This window comes from Urocitellus parryii, chromosome 2, assembly GCF_045843805.1.
Source record: "Urocitellus parryii isolate mUroPar1 chromosome 2, mUroPar1.hap1, whole genome shotgun sequence".
NCBI classification, from domain to species: Eukaryota; Metazoa; Chordata; class Mammalia; order Rodentia; family Sciuridae; genus Urocitellus; species Urocitellus parryii.
The window spans coordinates 225,229,616-225,248,507 of NC_135532.1; the positions used below are offsets into that span (position 1 = coordinate 225,229,616).

The window sequence follows — 18,892 nt, forward strand, 5'->3', positions numbered from 1 at the left end:
TGGGTCAAATAATGGTATAGCCGCAGTAGTTATCCCTGATCAAACTTTTACATTTTTAGAACCCAAACAATCAGCTCAAAAGTTAGAGCTTAATGCAGTATTACAAGATTTTGTGATGTTTAAAGATTCTGTATTTAATTTATTTTCTGATAGTCAATAAATAGTTAATGCTATAGTATCCCTTGAAGATGCTGGTAGGATTCCCCTTTTTTCTACTGTTTTCTCTTTGTTTTCCACTATACAAAGTCTAATCTGGGACAGAGAAGATCCATTCTTTATAGGTCATATCAGACCACTTACAGGATTGCCTGGAGCCCTTAGTTTGGGCAATGATTTAGCAGATAAAACTACACATGACATACATATTTTCTCTACACTAGAAGAAGCTATAAATTTTCATAAAAGGTTCCATGTCAATGCTAATACTTTATAAAGGCATTTTAAAATAACTAAGGAACAAGCCAGACATATAATAAAACAATGTCAAAATTGTGTGACCTTTTTACCACAAATTAATCCTGGAGTCAATCCTAGAGGACTGATACCTAACCATATTTGGCAGATGGACGTCACACACTTGCCAGAATTTGGAAAACTAAAATATTTGCATGTTACAGTTGATACTTCTTCTGAATTTTTGATGGGCTCCCTTCATGCCGGAGAAAAAAACTAAATATATTATAGCTCATTGCTTACAAAATTTTGCCACTGTGGGCATTCCAAAACAGTTAAAAAACAGAAAATGGTCCTGGTTATACCTCTACCTCTTTTAAACAATTTTGCTCATCATTTGGCATTACTCATATAACAGGAATCACATACAATCCACAGGGACAAGGCATAGTTGAAAGAGCTCATCAAACTATTAAAACATACTTATTAAAGCAAAAAGAGGGAATTGGGAAGGGGTATATATCCCCCAAAGATAAACTTAAAATAACCTTTTTACTCTAAACTTTTTAAATTTGGATTCATCGGGGCTTAGTGCTGCAGAAAGGCATATGTGTCCAAAAAATGTACATAAGCCTAAGGTAATTTGGAAGGATATTCTAACAGGACAATGGAAAGGTCCTGACCCAGTGATTGTCTGGAGTCGGGGTTCTGTTTGTGTGTTTCCACAGGGAGAACAGCAGCTGATTTGGATTCCAGAGAGACTAACTAAAGCGATTTCTACAGACCAAAAAGAAGATGATTTGGCTCAAATCCATAACAGCTGATATCCAGAGCTCCAGGTTGGCTATTCTTGATCTGCAACAGTGGTTCTCCCACACCTGGAGGCTAATGAATAATGAACACCATTAAAGCCTATTTCAAATGTAAAAAACCTTGGGGCTTGCTTGTGGGAATACCTTCAGACCCATTATGCAAGTTACAGGAAAAAGGATGGGATATCCAAAAAGGAGTCAAACCCAGGTGGTACCCAGGATGTCTTTTTCAATATCTATTTTATTATTGCCTTTCCCCACATCATAAGGTTCTATTTTATTTTTTTAGCTCATTCAGACCTAGGTTAGTGTTTTTCTGATCAGTTTTATTTTTTGACTGTGGAGTTTTTAAACATTGCAATGGAGATTTCACCTGTGAAAAGCTACAAGGCCTTTACTTTGGCTTATGTGTTGTTTGTTATGTGTGCACACTTGTGTTTTGTGTTGTATGTCTGTATTGCGTATGTCCATAGATCATATATGAGGAGCACTCATGAAAAAATGGATCCAAATATTTTTATTATTCACGTGATTTAAATGGTTTAATTTAAATTGGGTAAACAGCTGTTGACGATTGTTTTAATATGTGAACAAATAAGGAGGTTAACAGATCTGTTTGTTTAGTTTCACCTTTCCTTTTCATTATATTTAATAATTCTGTTCAGGATAATGTAAATTGTTTAGAAAATTGTTTTCTTAGTACCTGTTGGAATGTTACATATATATATATTTTAGCCATCATTGCCAGAATTCCTATCTTCAGCCCAGTGCCGGTGAAGACAAAGATAAAACTAAACTACAGCTTCTGTGACAGCTATCATAGTAAAGTGTATAAACTGATGCATCAATGAATAATAACTGAACAAGTAATGCTCAATCAAGGAGTCAATTTACTTTGGGAGGAAATGGACATATTGATGGATTCCTCTGCTTTGAACTGCTTGCAGAACTTGCCTGGACTATGTATCACTTGTATGCATTGTGAACTATCTGTTGGTGCAGCAAATTGTGGTAGTGCTGGGGTATCTTTGCTGATGGTGTCACCAGTGATACAATTTCTCAAAGGAGCTGTCAATTGGCTTTGTGTCGTGGCATTTCTCTATCCTCCTCCCTTCTGCTAGTGATGGTCTAAAATTTGGGGGCCAACAGAGGTGAGGCAATAAACCTCACCCCCCCCCCACTGGTGCATAAGCCTATCCACAAGTATGGCTGTATGCTGGACTGGTAGTCAGTGACGGGTATGATCCAATGCAGTGGTACCAACCTAAGACAGGAGGCTGACGCCTTGAGGTCAGCTCATCCAATGACGGGTAAGAGCCATATGTAGTATTGGACAGCCTAACAGGCACGGTCCCTAAGCCACATGCTTGGTGCTTAATTAAACAGAAGTGGGGAGATGCTGAGAGCCATAGCTGAGTAGGAATGATGACACATGGCATTTTTGGTTGAAAGGTGAGGCCAGCTAGCCATGAGATGATAATGGTTATGTTAAGATGTGTATTCAATTGGAGATTAGACCCCTGCTGTCCGCCTCGGCCTGCTACTTTGGAGCTCTTGCAGGGTTCCCCGGAGAGTTCCCATTGGTTGGGGAAGTGTGGAAGGAGGGATTTCCAGAGGAGGGATTTCTGGTTGGTGTGGTGTGTCCCGGGAGAAGGCCGCGTGCGTGGCGTTCGCGGGAGTTTTGGAAATAAAGTTTTTTCCTGCTTGAGAGGCTTGTGATTTTGTGCCCAACCAGACTGCGGCATCTGAGGACCACGGGACACTGCAGAACCATGAGGACCACACTTCCCTTTTCATTTTTGTCCTCCTCCCTCCCTCTGCACGCACCAGGAGTTACCAGTCCAATTTCTAGGGACTCACAGCAACTTGCTCAAACCATACTAACCACCCAGTCCCAGCTCGATTCTTCAGCCACTGTAGTTCTGCAGAATCCAAGGGGCCTTGATCTTTTCATGGCCAAAAAAGGCGGACTTTGTCCCTACAGGAGGAATGCTGTTTGGTGTCAATCAATCTGGTAGAGCAAAGGACAGATAAACAACTCCAACAGGACCTTGAAGGTCGGAAACAACAGCTCTCCTCTGCTGAAGGTGGCCGCCAATCACCCCTTCTCCAGTAGGCACTTCCTCTCCTGACCCCTCTCCTTGTCACAGGCCTTCTGTTAATGCTTGTCCCCTGCATCATTAGATTGGCTCAAGACCAGTCCAAATCATCTCCAACCAAACTGTAAACCAGCTTTTGTTACAGGAATACCAATCCCTCACCCAGAACTGGGGAACCGGGGACAGTATTCCACCACCACTCGACCTCCATCATGATTCCAGTGACATCCTGCAAGCCTAATGAGGGATTCAAACACCCCTTCCCAGCAGGAAGCAGTTATAGAAGATTGACCTCTGTCCCTGTTCCCTAAGGGGCCCAATAAAAACAAAAAAAAGGGGGAATATAAGGTCCTTGCTTAGCATCTGGATGGCCATCTTGACAGCCTTTGCTTTCCCACCCAAGGGCCTTTCTGAGAAAGGCTCAACACTCCCTCACAGCAACCCAACCCCTATCCACCCACATTAGGACCCACCCAGCTCCCACTCCTGAGCCTCCCCATAAAAGTCCCAGAACTAGACTCTCCCTCAGAGATGGCCTTTGTCAACTCTGACAATACCCTCTCCTGTGCATCTCTGCCTGGTCTCATCTTTCATTTCTTGCTTACCCATGTCTTGTTCCTTGCTTTCCCTTCATCCCTGTCTCTAAATAAAATACAAAATAGGGCTGGGGTGTGGCTCAGTGGTTGTGTGTCCCTGAGTTCAATCCCTGGTATCCCCCACATACATATACATGTATACATTTATATGTGCAGTTACTAGTTTGTTCTTGGACAGTGTAAAAACATATGATTTTGTCACATCAGCACCTTAAATGGGTTGAGAATGGAGGTATGAGACACATTTTTGGCATGCGTTACTGAGGTTAAGATGACACAAACGCAAATTGGAACATTAAAGTCTTAGAATGTTAAAGTAATTGTTGCCCAAAGTTCGGTCCTTGTCCCGGATGCCAATCCAGTAATGAGGATGTGACAGGGTCCACTTGATGCTTTGACTGTATCCCTGTGGCTTTGGAACTCACTTTTTTTTTCTTTTCCCCAAGCTTTTTCTCCTCTCTGATCTAGTTTTCCCTAAACTTCTCCTCTCTAATCCTCATTTTCCTAAACTCTTCCCTGATGTTATCTTTTTCCCTCAACTTCTCCCTGTTCTTCTTTCCCCTGATCTATCCTTCCTAAAAGCAATAAACTAAATTTTTCCTTTTTCTCAAAAGCATGTCCTTGTTATTGGATTGGCTTCAGGGACAAGGACCAAGCTTTTAGCAACAAGGATATGATTTTGAGAAAAAAGGCTACTTGCTTTGATAGCAAAGGGGAAACACAGAGGACTGCTACCCCAGAGGCTGTGATTCTGCCCCTCTGCAGGAACAGGTGGTTCAAAGGCTACATCCCAGGGTTCTCTGTTGAATTGTGATTTATTTGTTAATTTGGGAGTCAGTCATTTCTGAGATCTTCTGGTGCCATCCCCAAAGTCTTTTTTACTTCGTTCCCAGGGTGGGTGCATGCTCAGGGACAGATAACTCTGCCTAGGATGGGAAAGAAAGGTGACCCTGTTCCCCCTAAGATTAAGGAGGATCAGGGAGAGAGGAAGAGAAAGAAACAGGTCCATTTTAAAAAAATATATATTTATTTTTAGGTGTAGATGGACACAACACAATGCCTCTATTTTTTTTTTTTTTAATGTGGTGCTGAGGATCGAACCTGGGTCCCGCCCGTGCCAGGCGAGTGCTCTACCGCTGAGCCACAATCCCAGCCCCAGAAACAGGTCCATTTTTAAAATAAGCTGCAGCAGAAGATCAGCAAGGGCTACATTCAAAGCATAAAGTGGACCACTGTTGCATTTCAGTCTCCATGGTAACATAAGGAAAAGAGCTCTAGAATATATGAAAAAGAAATGATGAATGAATTTAGTATTTTTTCAACCAAAAAATTAGCTAAACTCAAAGGAAGATGGTAATGTAGAAAGAAGTGGTACCCTCAAGAGATTAGGGAAACTCTCATAAGGTCGTCACACAAAGAAATATTGTACAATTCCCTTTCTATACAAGATACTTGGAGCAGCCAAGTCTGTAGAGGCTCAGCAGGGCAGTAGTTGAAAGAGCTGCAGGGAGGACTGGGGAGTTGTTTTATGGGATCAGAGTTTCGGTTTTGCAAGATAAAAAAGTTCTGGCGACGGATGGTCGTGTTGGTTGTACAACATGAACGTACTTGTTCCTGAAAAGTCTACCTAAAAATGGTCAATAATCCCAGTGGCTTAGGAGGATCACAAGTTCAAAGCCAGCCTCAGCAACTTAGCAAGGCCCTAAGCAATTCAGGTAGACCTTGTCTCTAATAAAGGCCTATCAACAGCTAGAAAAATATTTTTTAAAAAAGGGCTGAGGATGTGGCTCAGTGGTTAAGTGCCCCTGGGTTCAAATCCTAGTACAAAAAAAAAAAAAAAAGCAAGATGGTAAATTTATGAGTATTTTAACACAATAAAAATATTGTTAAATTTTTAGAAATTGAGTCATCTGATTCATAAATAATGTGCATATTTATCTAGCTCTTAAGTTCTCTCAGTAATGTAGTTTTTAGTGTACCTGTCTTACATATACTTTATTAAATTCATTACTACGAATTTTATGTTCTCAATGCTATTGTAAATACTATTTTCATTTTCCATTATTTTGGCTACTATATAAAAATACCATTGATTTTAGTATACTGGGGGGGAGGGTAATGTATCGAGTGTTTATTGCTGAATCATGAATTACCCAAAACTTGGCGGCTTAGAACAGCTACCATTTTCTTTGGACACATGTTTTCTGGATCAACAGCTTGTCCTCCTCTGCCAGGCACCCTGTGGCTCTGGTCAGCAAGTGACTCCACCCCAGCAAGTGTCTGCATGTGGTGCTGGTCATCACTAGGCCACGGCACCAGCAGGACAGCTGGGGCTCCTTCACACCAAGCAAATAAATGAGAGGAAAGCAGAAGATGCCAGGTCCCCTGAGGCCCAGGTTGAGTCCCAGTAGGTCAGCGTGGGAGGGCCAAGAGTACCTTGCTGCCCAGACCCCTCAGGTAATGAAAAGGAAAGTGGGGATTCAACCAGCAGATTCATTCCTTGCTCCTGTGAAGAGGGACAATTTACCTGGGATCAGGAAGACCATACAGAGAAACAACACAACCACTGATGAGAGATTCTGCACTAGGCAAATATTTGTATGCATTGAAAGACTAAATTAAATGGACTTTCGAGAAAAACATTAACTAAATGGTAGACTTAAAACCTAGACAACAAACGGTCAAGAATTGTGAAAGAAACCAAAGCAGTACTGAAATACCAACTCCCCCGAACAAGACACTACATCCTGGTCTTTTATCAAACTGTTCATGATACAGAAAACCACAGAGTTAATTACGATTCTAGCTTAACCCTAAACCCAAACCCACAAGCATAGCAAAAACCCATACTAAACTTGTGAGTAAAGATGAAAACGACTTTTTAATCCTTTTTTTTAATATTTATTTTCTTTTGGTGTAGATGGACACAACACAATGCCTTTATTTTTATGTGGCGCTGAGGATAGAACCTGGGTCCCGCCTGTGCTAGGGGAGCACTCTACTGCTGAGCCACAATCCCAGCCCTGACTTTTTAATCTTTTTTTGGGCAGAAAAAAAAGATAAAAAGATTTTGGGGCAGTACTAGGGATTGAACCCAGGGGTACTCTACCACTGAGCTACATTCCATGCCCCCCCCTTTTTATTTTTTTGGAGACAGGGTCTTACTAAGTTGCCCAGGCTGGCCTTGAACTTGATGATCCTTCTGTCTCAGCATCCTAAGCAGCTGAGATGACAGGTGTGTGCCACCATACCCAGCATAACATGCAAAACCCTTAAATATTTTAACAAACCTGTCACTAGGGCGTCTTACACAATCATGCATAAGGCCAGGCCCCAGCTCAAGCAACCTGCAGAGGGAAGGCAAATTCTCTCTTCTCTGCCTGGGTTCACTTGGTCCTCCAATGCTAACCTCATGGGGACACTGCAGAGACACCCACAAACAATGCCTCATCAGGTACAAGGACATCTCTGAACCCACTAAGGTGACACATGAACTTAGTCATGAGGGAAGTCTACCTCCTGCTGCAACTTGGCTAATCACATTCCTAGACCCAGATGGCCCTAAGTGATGACTTCCAGGGGTTCCTGGGAAGCAGAACCCGGGACAATGTCTTGGAGGTCTTTCTTTGGGGAAGGTGGGTACCCCAAGGTTGGAGGGTGGGAGTCAAGAGCATGGGCCAGGATGAAATGCAGAGAAAGGCTGAGCAGTGAGCTCAGTGCTGAGGTTGGCGGGCAGGCACCTGGGGTCAGTGCCTCTGAGACCTGCAAGGGCCCCGGTTGAGGGCCAGGCCAAGGCAGTTCCTGTGATAGACTATGCCCTGAGACTTTAAAGGAAGACCTGGGCAGAGAGCTCAGGGCCCTGGGAGCTCAGCACACTGCTCCTAAGTCCTAGTTTATGAAAGTTCTTCTTCCTGGCTGAACATCTCCTGGAACCCAGGTGCCTCCAGTGAAAGAATCCCATCAAGTCACAGCTCAGAGCCTCCCAACTGGCTGTGTGCGGGACACCTTTCCCCTGCTGGAACCTGTGCCCATCTTGAGCCCCGGGAGGGAGCAAGAGAACAGCTGGGATGAGCGCCAGACTCAGGCCCCACCTGAGCTCTCAGTGGGAGCCCCTCCTGCTCTTCCTTGCGCTAATGCTCCTTGGGATAGAACCCAGACCAGCATTCTGTGCAGCTGACTCTTCACTGCAAAATGGGGTTTGTCTTTTCAGTGCCACCCTGCAGCACAGGGTGTGACAGTGAGGCTCAGCGGTGACCACGGTGATCTGGTGGAGTGTGGGGTGAGGGCTGTGAGGGGCCTCTGCTCCGCAAGCAGATGTGTGAGGTTTGCGGAGGCTGCAGGTCACCTCTGCTCCACATTTCCACATAATCACCAAGTCTGAGGGCCCAGGTCAACTGTGAACGGATCTGTCCCACCTTCCCGGAACATGCCCAGGACTCATCGTCTCAAGGCCACCAAGGCCCTGTGCTGCAGCAGCAGCAGCAGCAGCCAGGCCCAGGAGCTCACCCCACCTCCCTGGAAGGCTGATACCCACCCACCAGCCCCTCTTTGGTAAAGCTTTTGGTGAATGTTGCCAACATTATTTACCCAGAGCAGTCTGCTTGTGTCACAGAAACCGGGGGCCCTGTGGCACCAGGAGTGACCAGGTATGAGGGCCCTGGACCAGGATGCAAAGGACATTTAGGGATCACCATCCCTCAGTGCCCTGCCTGCAAAGGCGGGGACACGGGCACTTCTGCTTCCCAAGGCCTCCCACACAAACAGCCCCGGTGGCACTCTGCCCAGCAAGCTCCTTTCTTCCCCAAGGTCATGTAGCTACCTCCCTGGATTCCTGTTCTGAGCCCCTTCCCTGGCTGTCCTGCACTGCAGCTGGGCGCTGGGCAGCCAGCTCTTAGTGGCCAGGGAACCCACAACTTTCTGGTTGTGCACACTGGGGCTCAGAGACTCCTGGTGGTCTGGGGGTTGAACCAGGGCCTTGCACTTCACCAAGTTTGCTGAGCTTCATCCCCAGCCCTCAGCAGCTGTCTCTGCAGGGGCAGATTTGCTGTCACCTGGATATCTTCCATCTCTGCCGCACCCCAAAGTGCCCTACAGAGGCAGTCTCTGGGCACTGTCCAGAATCAGGTGCCTGTCACCAGTGGCATTTCAAAGACTGCAAAGGAAGACGGCTTCCTCTGTGCTCTGTGCCCCGCAGGTGGGGCAATTCCAGGACATAGCCTGGTCCAGCCCTGGGGGTCATGGTGTCATTGGATCGGCTCACTGCATCATAGGATAGCCCAGAAGCTCAGCCTCACCTGAAAGATCTACCTGCCCCCAGCCACAGAGGAGTTGCCACCCAGAGAGGGACACTGTGTTTAGTAAACAAAAGCAGGCACAGAACCATTTTATTGGAAACTGGTTAAAAGTAAGGCACTCTGAACACGGCAGTCTCCTCAAGCTCACAGTTGTGCGGCTCCCTTAGCCTCAGTTCAGAGAAAAGCTCAACCAAGACCAGCCTAAGGTCACCTGATGTGAGAATCAAATACACTGTATTTAAAAACAGGTTGCTCTACTTTAATGCAGCAACCTCAATGAAAGAAACTGTGATTTTACATACATACTATCAGGTTAATACAAAGTTCATTAAAGCCTATTATGACAGCTGCCATCACATACTTAGGAATGTTTCATAATACTTTAAAAATTACTATCCAATGCCCAAGAAGTCAGAAAAATAAGACTGAAGCAATTGTCAAGGGCCACATCCTTAGTGTAAGAATTGGCAGAGCCACTGCTGGGCGACCTGCCCGTCACGAGGGCCACAGCCACGGATGCCGCCCACAGCATCATCAGGAGCATGAGGACGGAACACGCTGCTTGCCACTGGTGCTGGCTACCTACATTCCCGGGGAGAATTTTTTTTAAAATTCAAAGCAACCTGGCAACTGGAAGTATTGTCTAGTATCTTTTAGGAAAAGCATCTAGCTGTCCGTGCCACCAAGAACATTCTGTTCACTACTCATGTGTCTTGATTTTAAGAAATGCACAGCCTGGGGCACCTGGAGCTTCTCTGAGAACTTACAGTCGCCGCCTCAGACAGAAACCCTCCCACAGCCCAAGCTGAAGTGCAGCTGGAGTAGGTGGCCTGCTGCGGGCAGCCTACCTGTGGCAGTGTGTGGAGGACCTTCAGCAGGCCTCAACACACCGGTGTCCTGCATACTGGGCATTGAAGAGGGGCTGGCCTACGGATGACCTTCTCCCTTCTTGGGGTAAATGTGCCAGGCCCACCTCTCAGATAGCCTGACAGGCAGGCAGAAGTCCAAGGCTTAAGAGAATATTCCCAAGGACGTATGAATGCCCAGGTGCTGGTGGAGCTGGAGGGAAGGTGAGGTGGGCACCAGAGCACCCACTCCAGCCCGAGGGCAATTCGTGTTTCCATGGGGAAAGGCTCTCGGGTCTTTAACAGATGTAAATTTAAAAATACCATCTCATAAGGGTCTGATCTTTTACATGAATATCTGGGGGTGGGAATATTTTGGTGATGGCATCCAAGAATTATTATTATTTTTAATTAAGGTGATTTTAACTATTCTTTAGTGCTATTTGACATAGTTGCAGTGAGGAAAAAGATACTTATCAAACTGTGTATGGGACACTATTTTCTACAAAAAGCTACCTGCATTAAGACACACCAAGGTTCAAAGAGATGGGCACACAGAAGTGCCACCCATGGATTTTTTTGGGGAAATGAGAATGTCTTGCTCAGTTCGCCCATGACACAGTGAAGGTGACTGTCCCCATCACTGTGTGAAGCTTGCTGGTGGAGAGAGGCCCTCGGGACCTCTGCTGCTGCAGCAGAACTGCTGGCACATCGGACTGTGGGCTGCTCACCTGGTCATCAGCTTGTAGACCAAGACAGGCAGACAACAGTGAAAGGAAAACAGCAAGGGCCCCGCAAGATTAATGTCTCGAGCAGCTAAATACAGAACAGAGGCAGGAGGGACAGAAGGCCACAGCCGACAGGGCAAGAGCAGGATTGTCCTCTCAGGGCAGCTTCCAGGACTCTGCTGGAGGCTAGCCCAGGGTGCAGCGGGCTCCTGACCTGTGCTGGGCAGCATGAGCCTGCAGGAGGGCCCAGGACCGCCTAATCTTTCGGACACACACGCAGTCGTCCTAAAACTTCTCATATGGGTTTTGTTCTTTAAACAAACCTGAAAGAAAACAGACTTGAATTAGAAATGCACTCACTCAACTGGAAACAGAACGCCTGAAAGCAATGTTGGCTGGCTGAGTTTCACATGAACATGTACTGAGGCCGAGGAACGGGTTCTCCGCAGGCCGAAGCTGCCAGACCCTTCCTGAAGTCAAACCACAGTGGACTCTGAAACTGAAAACTTACCAGAAACAATAATGGTGACAGATCCTAACAAGTGAAGACTGACTTGCTGAAGAGAAAGCACAAAGAGAAAGCAAATGCTTCCTTTGGTACTGGCTCCTAGAATTATACACAAAACCAAACCAACCTCCTCACTCTGAATTTCCTATAATTGCTATTAAACTTTAGAATCAAAGTTACAAAAGGAAGCCGACCACCAAGTTGACTTGAGCATTACAACATAACTGGGATAAAAAGAGAATGTATGCACAAAAGTCAGTCCGTGGTACTGACCCCAAACCAGACGTTTACTCTTCACCTTGCAGAAACACACACACACTCTGTGTGACAAAATGACCAGGAGCCAGCGCAACAAACCTACTTACTACAGGTCTGCTGGGGGCGGGGAAGCAGGGGCAGGGAACACGCGGGCAGGGCAGCAGGAGGGTGCGCCCGGTCAGGACTGTTTGTGCAGACCTCAGGGGAGGAGGCTGCAGTCAGTTCTGGCCCACAGCCCAGTCACTGAATGCACACAGGAGCAGCCATGCCAAGGCCTTAGTGAGAGAAGAGCTCCTGGCTCTCATGCCGGTTTGGAGGGAAAACAAGTTGGAGGGAAAAGAAGAGGCAAGCCATTTTGTGATAACAAGTTAAATGCCTTCCAAAACCACAAGAGGCCCGAGGACCCTGTTAGCTGACCAAGTCAACCCAAGTGTCTTCTCCCACCAGGACCTCCGGGGACTTACTCCACGCAGCCAAGGTTGTTCAAAGTGCAGGCCACTCAATGGGCTCTATTATAAGCGAGCAAAAAAAGCAGAGGCCCAAGGAGAGGGCAAGTCCAGCATCACCATGGCAGGAACAGGCAAGCAGCACGACCCACCCAGAGCCACACACTGGCCTCTGCTCACATAGAAGTCAGGCCAAGCCAAAGTCCAAGGGTGCGTGGCAGTGACCAACACTGTGCTCTGTGTGCACGCGTGAGCATGCATGTTCACCTAGTCTTCTATTCATATTTACACTCATCAGTGTCAAAGAGCTCCTCAAAGTAAGCTGCGTCCAGCCAAGGGGTGGTATGGATGCTTGATGTCCTGCTCTACATGGGAGTCGCACCAGGAAGTCCAGTCGCCACCCACAATTGGAGCCAGGGGGTGCAGAGGGCCAGGTGAGGGCTAGAAACAGGCTGGCCCTGGGGCAGGGGCAGTGGGGATGGCAGGCTGGCCAGGAGAGAGCCGGGGCCAGTGCAGCAGCCTGGAGCAGGCAAGGGCAGGGGCTCCAGGAGCTCCACCAGCTGCTGCGCATGCCCCTGGAAGGAGAGGAGACCCGGGCCTCGGGAAAGCAGGGCCGTCTCTAGCCTGAGGCCACACACCAAGCCAGCAGGGTCAGTCCTGTGGCCTTTGCAACCCAGTCTTGGCTTCTTGTGCACACTGTGACTGGGAAGCGGTCTGACCAGTTAGGACAGAGACCTCCTGGCCAGTTGACAGAGCTAATCACTGTGCACAGCACCAACACCAGCAGCAATGGGGCCCCTGTGGCCCCACCACAGGGAACTAAACCCACACACATTTAATATTTTAACAGCTCACACCTGGAAGCACCACACTGTCTACTAGTGCTACTGGGTTCTGTTCTCCTCCAACCACAGAAACCAAGGAGTGATAATAACGATCCCAACGGCTAAGATCTCAAAATATCACATTTACTTAGAGGACTCAAACTGCATTCATTGGGAAAAGATTCTGAAATTCTCTTCAGGTGACAGGTACGGTGGTGCATGCCTATAATCCCAGCAGCTCAGGAGGCTGAGACAGGAGGATCCTGAGTTCAAAGCCTCAGCAAAAGCAAGGTGCTAAGCAACTCATTGAGACCCTGTCTCTAAATAAAATACAAAATAGGGCTGCAGATGTGGTTCAGTGGGCGAGTGCCCTGAATTCAATCCCCAGCACCAAAAAAAAAGAAAAAAGAAATTCTCCTCATAGGATTTCACCCTTAACACAGTTCTTCAGGACAGCACAGGGCCTCAGTGAAGGAAAGGACAGGGACCCAGAGGCCTAGGTTCCTGGACAGCAAGGGAGGCAGTTGCTCATATGCCCACCACCATGCAACCACCAAACCCAGCACAGAAAATTCTGGAACTTGGTGGCTTCCACATCAGCTCAGAAGCACAGAAGACAGCAGGGTCCAATGCTCCCAGCAACATGTGACTGGAGGACAAGTTAATGTGCTGGGTTTCCAGACCCTTCCACCAGGACGAAAGGTTTACATGAGACACACACACCTCACTCTGACCCCTTCAAAGCCACCCCAAAACAAGGCAGGCAAGACCAAGCGTCCAGGGGGAATAGTAGAGGCACTGATAGACCAGCTGCAGCTCAGGCCAGTGTCTGAGAAAGGAGGGCTGTCCGCTGCACTCAGCCCACAGGAGAAGGCAGGCCAGGGTGAAGGGCTTGTGAGCTGGACAGGGAACCAGCCTAACTGTGGTACAGGTGCGCCCACTTGAAGGCAAAGAGGAGGATACACCAGCTACTGATGGCCTTTCTGGAAGTTACCATACTTCAGGAACAAACAAGTACCCAAGAAAAAGAAGTCTGGCCAAGATAAACGCCTGCGGGAGTCTCTCCTCTGAAGACACTCGTGCCATCACGCGTTAAGCACTGAGCCTAGAGTAACACCAGCTGCTGTCCTCATGTAGGAGAGCCACAGAGAGTAGCTGCGGCACAAGACATGGTTCCCATTCCGGGACAGCCCAAAGGAGGTGCAATGGAGCCTTACCATATTTTTTTCTGATTTCGTCGTGTCTTGACTTCATCTCAGCTCTCCTAAAAAGCATAAAAAACATCAGGTAGTATCAAACCACAATGCACAACATTGTCTCAAAAAATACACGCTTCCCAGGAGACCCAGCTGGGTGAGCTGAGCCATCAGACGGGCCCACTAGGGCAGCACAGGGTGGCAGAGCAGTCCCCAAGGCTGCTCAGCATCCAGTCTCCTCATCAGTACACCTCCTCAAATGCCCAACACTGTGATCTTTTACAATCTCCTTTTGTACAATGAAAATGCACCAACCCTGCCAGGTTCTGAGGGTGGTTAGGAAAACGCAATTGCAGACATGCATCAAGTGGCCCAGAGGGTGGAAACCTCAGGAGGACATCAGCTGCCAGTCTGAGGGGACAACAGTCCCTCCAGCTACCAGGGCTTGAGGCCCCTGCACAGGCCAGCAGAGTGCTGTGCTGCACAGTGTAAGGGTGACCCCATCCGTGCCGGAGCCTCCGCTTGCTCAGCTGAGTTGATGGGGCAGGGACTAGAGGGCTCAGAAGCCCAGACACCTCTGCAGGCTCAAGGGCAGTCATTACATCACAGGAGCACACGTCAAGCCAGGCTGCACCACCATCTGCCTGCCACCAAGAGAAAACCCACAGGCGAAGGCCTGGGCCACGGCTAGAGCCATTCCGCGAGATGCCTGCCAGTTTCTCACTCTTTACATAGCCTGGGACTACCCTGTGGACACTGAGCACATTCTCCTTTTTAAAAAACAAAATTCATGACTCATAAATGTTTCCAGATCTGAGTTCCCTAAAGTAAACTCCCCCGATGAGACCTCACCTCTCCTCCTGCCGGACCCTCCTTTCTTCCTGCTCTCTCATGGCCCGCTCTTCGCCCTTATCTGGTTTCTGACTCCTCTTCCGCCGGCAGCAGCAGTAGCAGCAAACAGTGATGCCCAGGAGGATGATGCCCCCCAACACTGACATGGTGATGATCAAGGCCTGGAAGTTCACTGGAAATCCAACAGCTGGAGTTAGGACTGCTTCAGGTATGGGACCTGCCACTGAACCTCCCTCCCCTCAGCTGCCGGGGGGGTGGGCAGTCCTGGTCTGTGGCTCCTGGCACCGTGTTCCTCAGACATCTATGTGTGATTTACAATTTCTAGGTTAACCACAATGAATCAAAGGGACACAACAGCTTCTTTTACTTGAGATTGGAAAGATGTTCACAAACTAAGGAAGATTAACAAAAACCAGCAAGAAGAAAAAGAATCGGGCTGGGGTTGTGGCTCAGTGGTAGAATGCTCGATCCTCAGCACCACATAAAAATAAATAAAATAAAGGTATTGTGTCCAACTACAACTGAAAAAAATATTTAAAAAGAAAAGAAAAAACCCACCAAGCTGTCTATTGGTCCTGTCCCAGGATACCCTGAACTGTAAAAACAGGTTAGGCACCCTGAGAAAGCTTTGTTTATCATTTAAATCAACATCAAGAAGATTACAACCACTCCCCAGAAAAACAAACTTCCTTCAGGGGACAGTGACCACCAGACCCAAAAGGAAGGAGCTTGGAGAAGCAGCCCAAGCCACAGGCCATGTGGGGTGGTCTTCAAATCTGAGTACTATCGATTCCCCAGGGTTCGTTCGATGTGGCTGCCTAATGAGTTTCAGTGGTGTGACTTGCTAGTTCAAGCCAATCCAAAACAAGTTTACCATTTTCTTCAATTTTCCTTAAAGGTCTTTTTAAACTGAAAGTAGTCAATTCTACTCAATTCAAACCAGAGCCAATTAAAGAACATGTTGTACAGCTTTTACAAACATATTTTGATCACCCAGTTAGAAGAGTTTACTGAAGACAGCTTTAAGAACAGATTCTCTGGGCAGTGGTGCACCGTGGCCTCAGTTTGTTCAAGGAAATCAAGAACTACCAGAGAGCTGTCTCCCTAGGCTGTCGCCCTGGCAGGTCTGGAAGGTGGCAGTTTTGCCAAGAGTTATTTTTAAGGATAAGCACCCACCCCCAGGTAGGCCTTGACCCCTCTTGGCACCAGGAGATGCTGAGAGGCCCTCCAAGCTCCCACCACTACGCTCCTATGATGTGGACCCCCAGCTCACAACCCCCTTCTCACACATGGGACAGGCAAAGTATGGGCTTGTCCCCAGCAGCAGGTTGCAGGTCTCTTTCAGCCCTCAAAAGTCACCAGATAAGCCAACCCGAGCTCATCTGGGAATCAGGGAACCCTCCCTCTTGCCACTACAAGGCCATCTCCCTCAAAACCCGTGTGACTACAGATCCTGAGGTCAACTATACTGAAGGATTCCTTAAAACTCCCAGGACCTGGCCGCCTGACCTGACACCAGATGACCACTGGCTCCCTGACTTCTTTCTCTCTAGGAGTGTCACAGAGTTACGGCAGCATGTTACACTACCTGAGATGTGTTAGAATTTTCAAAACAGCACCGATTTTGCAAGAAATAAATGAAAACAACTCACCCCAGCAAACGCCCCAGCGTGCAGAGCTCAGCTTACAGAGAGAGGCAGGGGGCAGTATTTTTCTGACGGGGTATTCCAAGCAGGCGTTATTAGCGTTGCACCACAGACACTGGAAAAGACCAAACAAGAACACAATGTGAAACCCAGAGCCAGCCTGCCCAGGACCTGGCGCTTCTCACCACCTCCACCACCATGGGCAGCAGTACCTCTCCCCAGATGACCACAATGGCCTTGGCCCCAAACTCACATTTCTCATCCTTGCTGCCCTTCAGTCAATGCCCCACACAATGGCTAGGGGTCCTGTCAACAACCCTTGTACCTCAGAAAGCCTGCACAGCTTAACTGGACTTGGCTACATAGGCTGGCTGTTGTCCAGGGAGCACATTCCCCACCCCACTGTCCGCCCTTTGGTGCCGCTAGCCTGCCCTGCTCACATGCCTGCTGCCACGCTGCACCAGCACAGGCATCTGTGCAAACAGGCCTGGGATGCAGCCTGGCCCCCAGTGGGCATTCCTGAGGTACCTGGTGAAGGAACTGGGGACCACAACAATCACTGAGAGGTCCCTCCTTACAGTGGCACTGCATCACTACAGCTTGGAAGACAACGTGGCCAGGGCTCAGAGGCAACTGCCTGAGCTGAAGACCTATGGGAACCTCACGGTCGACTCTGAGCCCCACAGGGTCATGGTGAGGTGCAGCTGTGTGAGATGGCACCCTCACACCTGTAGTGGTGTCAAGAGCAGGGCAGGACAAGGCCCACCAGACACCACAGGGGTGCACAACAGTCTGGGCATGCTCCCAGAGCAGGATGCCAGGGCAGCTAACACACCAGGGCTGAAAAGCCGCAACCCCAGCAGCACTGAGCTTGCCAGCCTATGCTGGGGCACACCTGCACTGCAAACCCTGATGCTAACAGCATTACAGAACTCTTCTCCTGGTTTTTTTAATAATATTTATTTTTTAGTTTTAGGTGAACACAATAGCTTTATTTTGTTTCTATGTGGTGCTGAGAATTGAACCCAGTGCCTCACACATGGTAGGCGATCGCGCTACCACTTGAGCCACATCCCTAGCCCCATTCTTCTATTTTTGAAAAATATTTTTTTAGTTGTCAACAGACCTTTATTTTATTCACATGTGGTGTTGAGGATGGAACCCAGGGCCTCACACATGCTAGGCAAGCGCTCTACCACTGAGCCACATCCCAGCCCGGGAATTTTTAACAGGACTAAAAACAATCACAATATTTTGATCTTAAGTTAGGGTGAACATCTATTACAAAAATACTGAAGTGTACCCTGGGCTCCCTTCCCCAGGACAAGAGCACAGCAATGCCTTAATGTCTTGTTTCCACACAATTCAGAGCACAACGTGGTAACAACAGTCAGACCCTGTGCACCTGCCATCTGGAACATCTTCCACTCCAGAGGTCAACCACTTTTGGCTAGTCTTCCATTTTCAAATCCTACTTGGTCCTCTTGTGGCTTCCAGAAGCCTGAGTGCACTCCAGCAGAGGCCCAGAGGGTCTGGGGCTAGCCCTCTGTACCTGGCCTTTCTGGTTTGCCCTGTGGCTAGTGTGGGGTCAGGACTCAGCTCTCCAGGACTGGACCCACCCATGTGACCTGGCTGGGTCTCTGTGAACTCTGTTGTCACCACACCTACCCAGGGCAGTACAGCACAAACCAGCTCTAGACTACAAGGCCAGGTATGGTGACAAGCTATTTTTATGGCTGAAATGACTTCCAATAGGAAAGCCAGAGTCAGAAAACAAACAGCCACAAAACAGTGGTGTCGAGACAGGCTGCCCAGGGCTGGGCTGGGCTGAGTGGTGGAGCGCTTGCCCAGCATGTATGAGGCACTGGGTTTGATTCTCAGCAACATGTAAATAAATAAATTAAAGGTCCATTGGTGACTAAAAAATAATTAAAAAAAAAGAAAGAAAGAAAGATAGGCTATGTGTGACAAGACACATCACAAATTGCACCACTGTCATGTGGGTGAGAGTTGTTCTTTAAAAACATACCACGCAGTGGAAATCATCTGCCACTCGGTTCCTGCTGCTTCCCATGGCTGGGGAAGAAACAGGCTCTCTAGTCCTGAAAACCCGTGACAACCTCCGGAGATGGGGGGAGGAGGACTCCCTGGACCTCAGAAAGAGGCCACAGAAGGCTGCTAGCCTTCTCTCAAGCCACTACAGGGCTCTGGACTACACAGGGTCAACTGAGAGCCCCTTGGCCGGCCAGAGCTGCTGAGAGGTGGCTGAGGGCAGGCCACGGTGGCAGAAAGGCCAAAGGCCCTGAACCAAGCAGACGTTCGTGCATCTTCTCAGGATCTATGTTGGGGTACCCCCACAGCTGGCTCCTACTTCTCCCAGATGGAGTACCCATTT

At 48.0% G+C, this 18,892-nt stretch overlaps 1 protein-coding gene across 2 annotated transcripts in view; it reads right to left on the bottom strand.

Moving 5' to 3' along the window:
• Positions 1-18,892, bottom strand: part of Pttg1ip (PTTG1 interacting protein) — a 51,050-nt gene that overhangs the window by 25,169 nt on the left and 6,989 nt on the right. Inside the window, exons 3-6 of one of the 2 annotated variants that reach the window (XM_026382567.2) lie at positions 16,504-16,612; positions 14,852-15,023; positions 14,021-14,067; positions 5,732-11,090 (exon numbers count right to left, since the gene is read on the bottom strand). In XM_026382567.2, the coding sequence (XP_026238352.1) occupies positions 11,053-11,090; positions 14,021-14,067; positions 14,852-15,023; positions 16,504-16,612 (366 nt within the window). In that variant the 3' untranslated portion in view covers positions 5,732-11,052. Of the gene's footprint in view, positions 1-5,731; positions 11,091-14,020; positions 14,068-14,851; positions 15,024-16,503; positions 16,613-18,892 lie in introns of those variants that run through there. The other variant, XM_077795428.1, reaches the window with a different exon arrangement.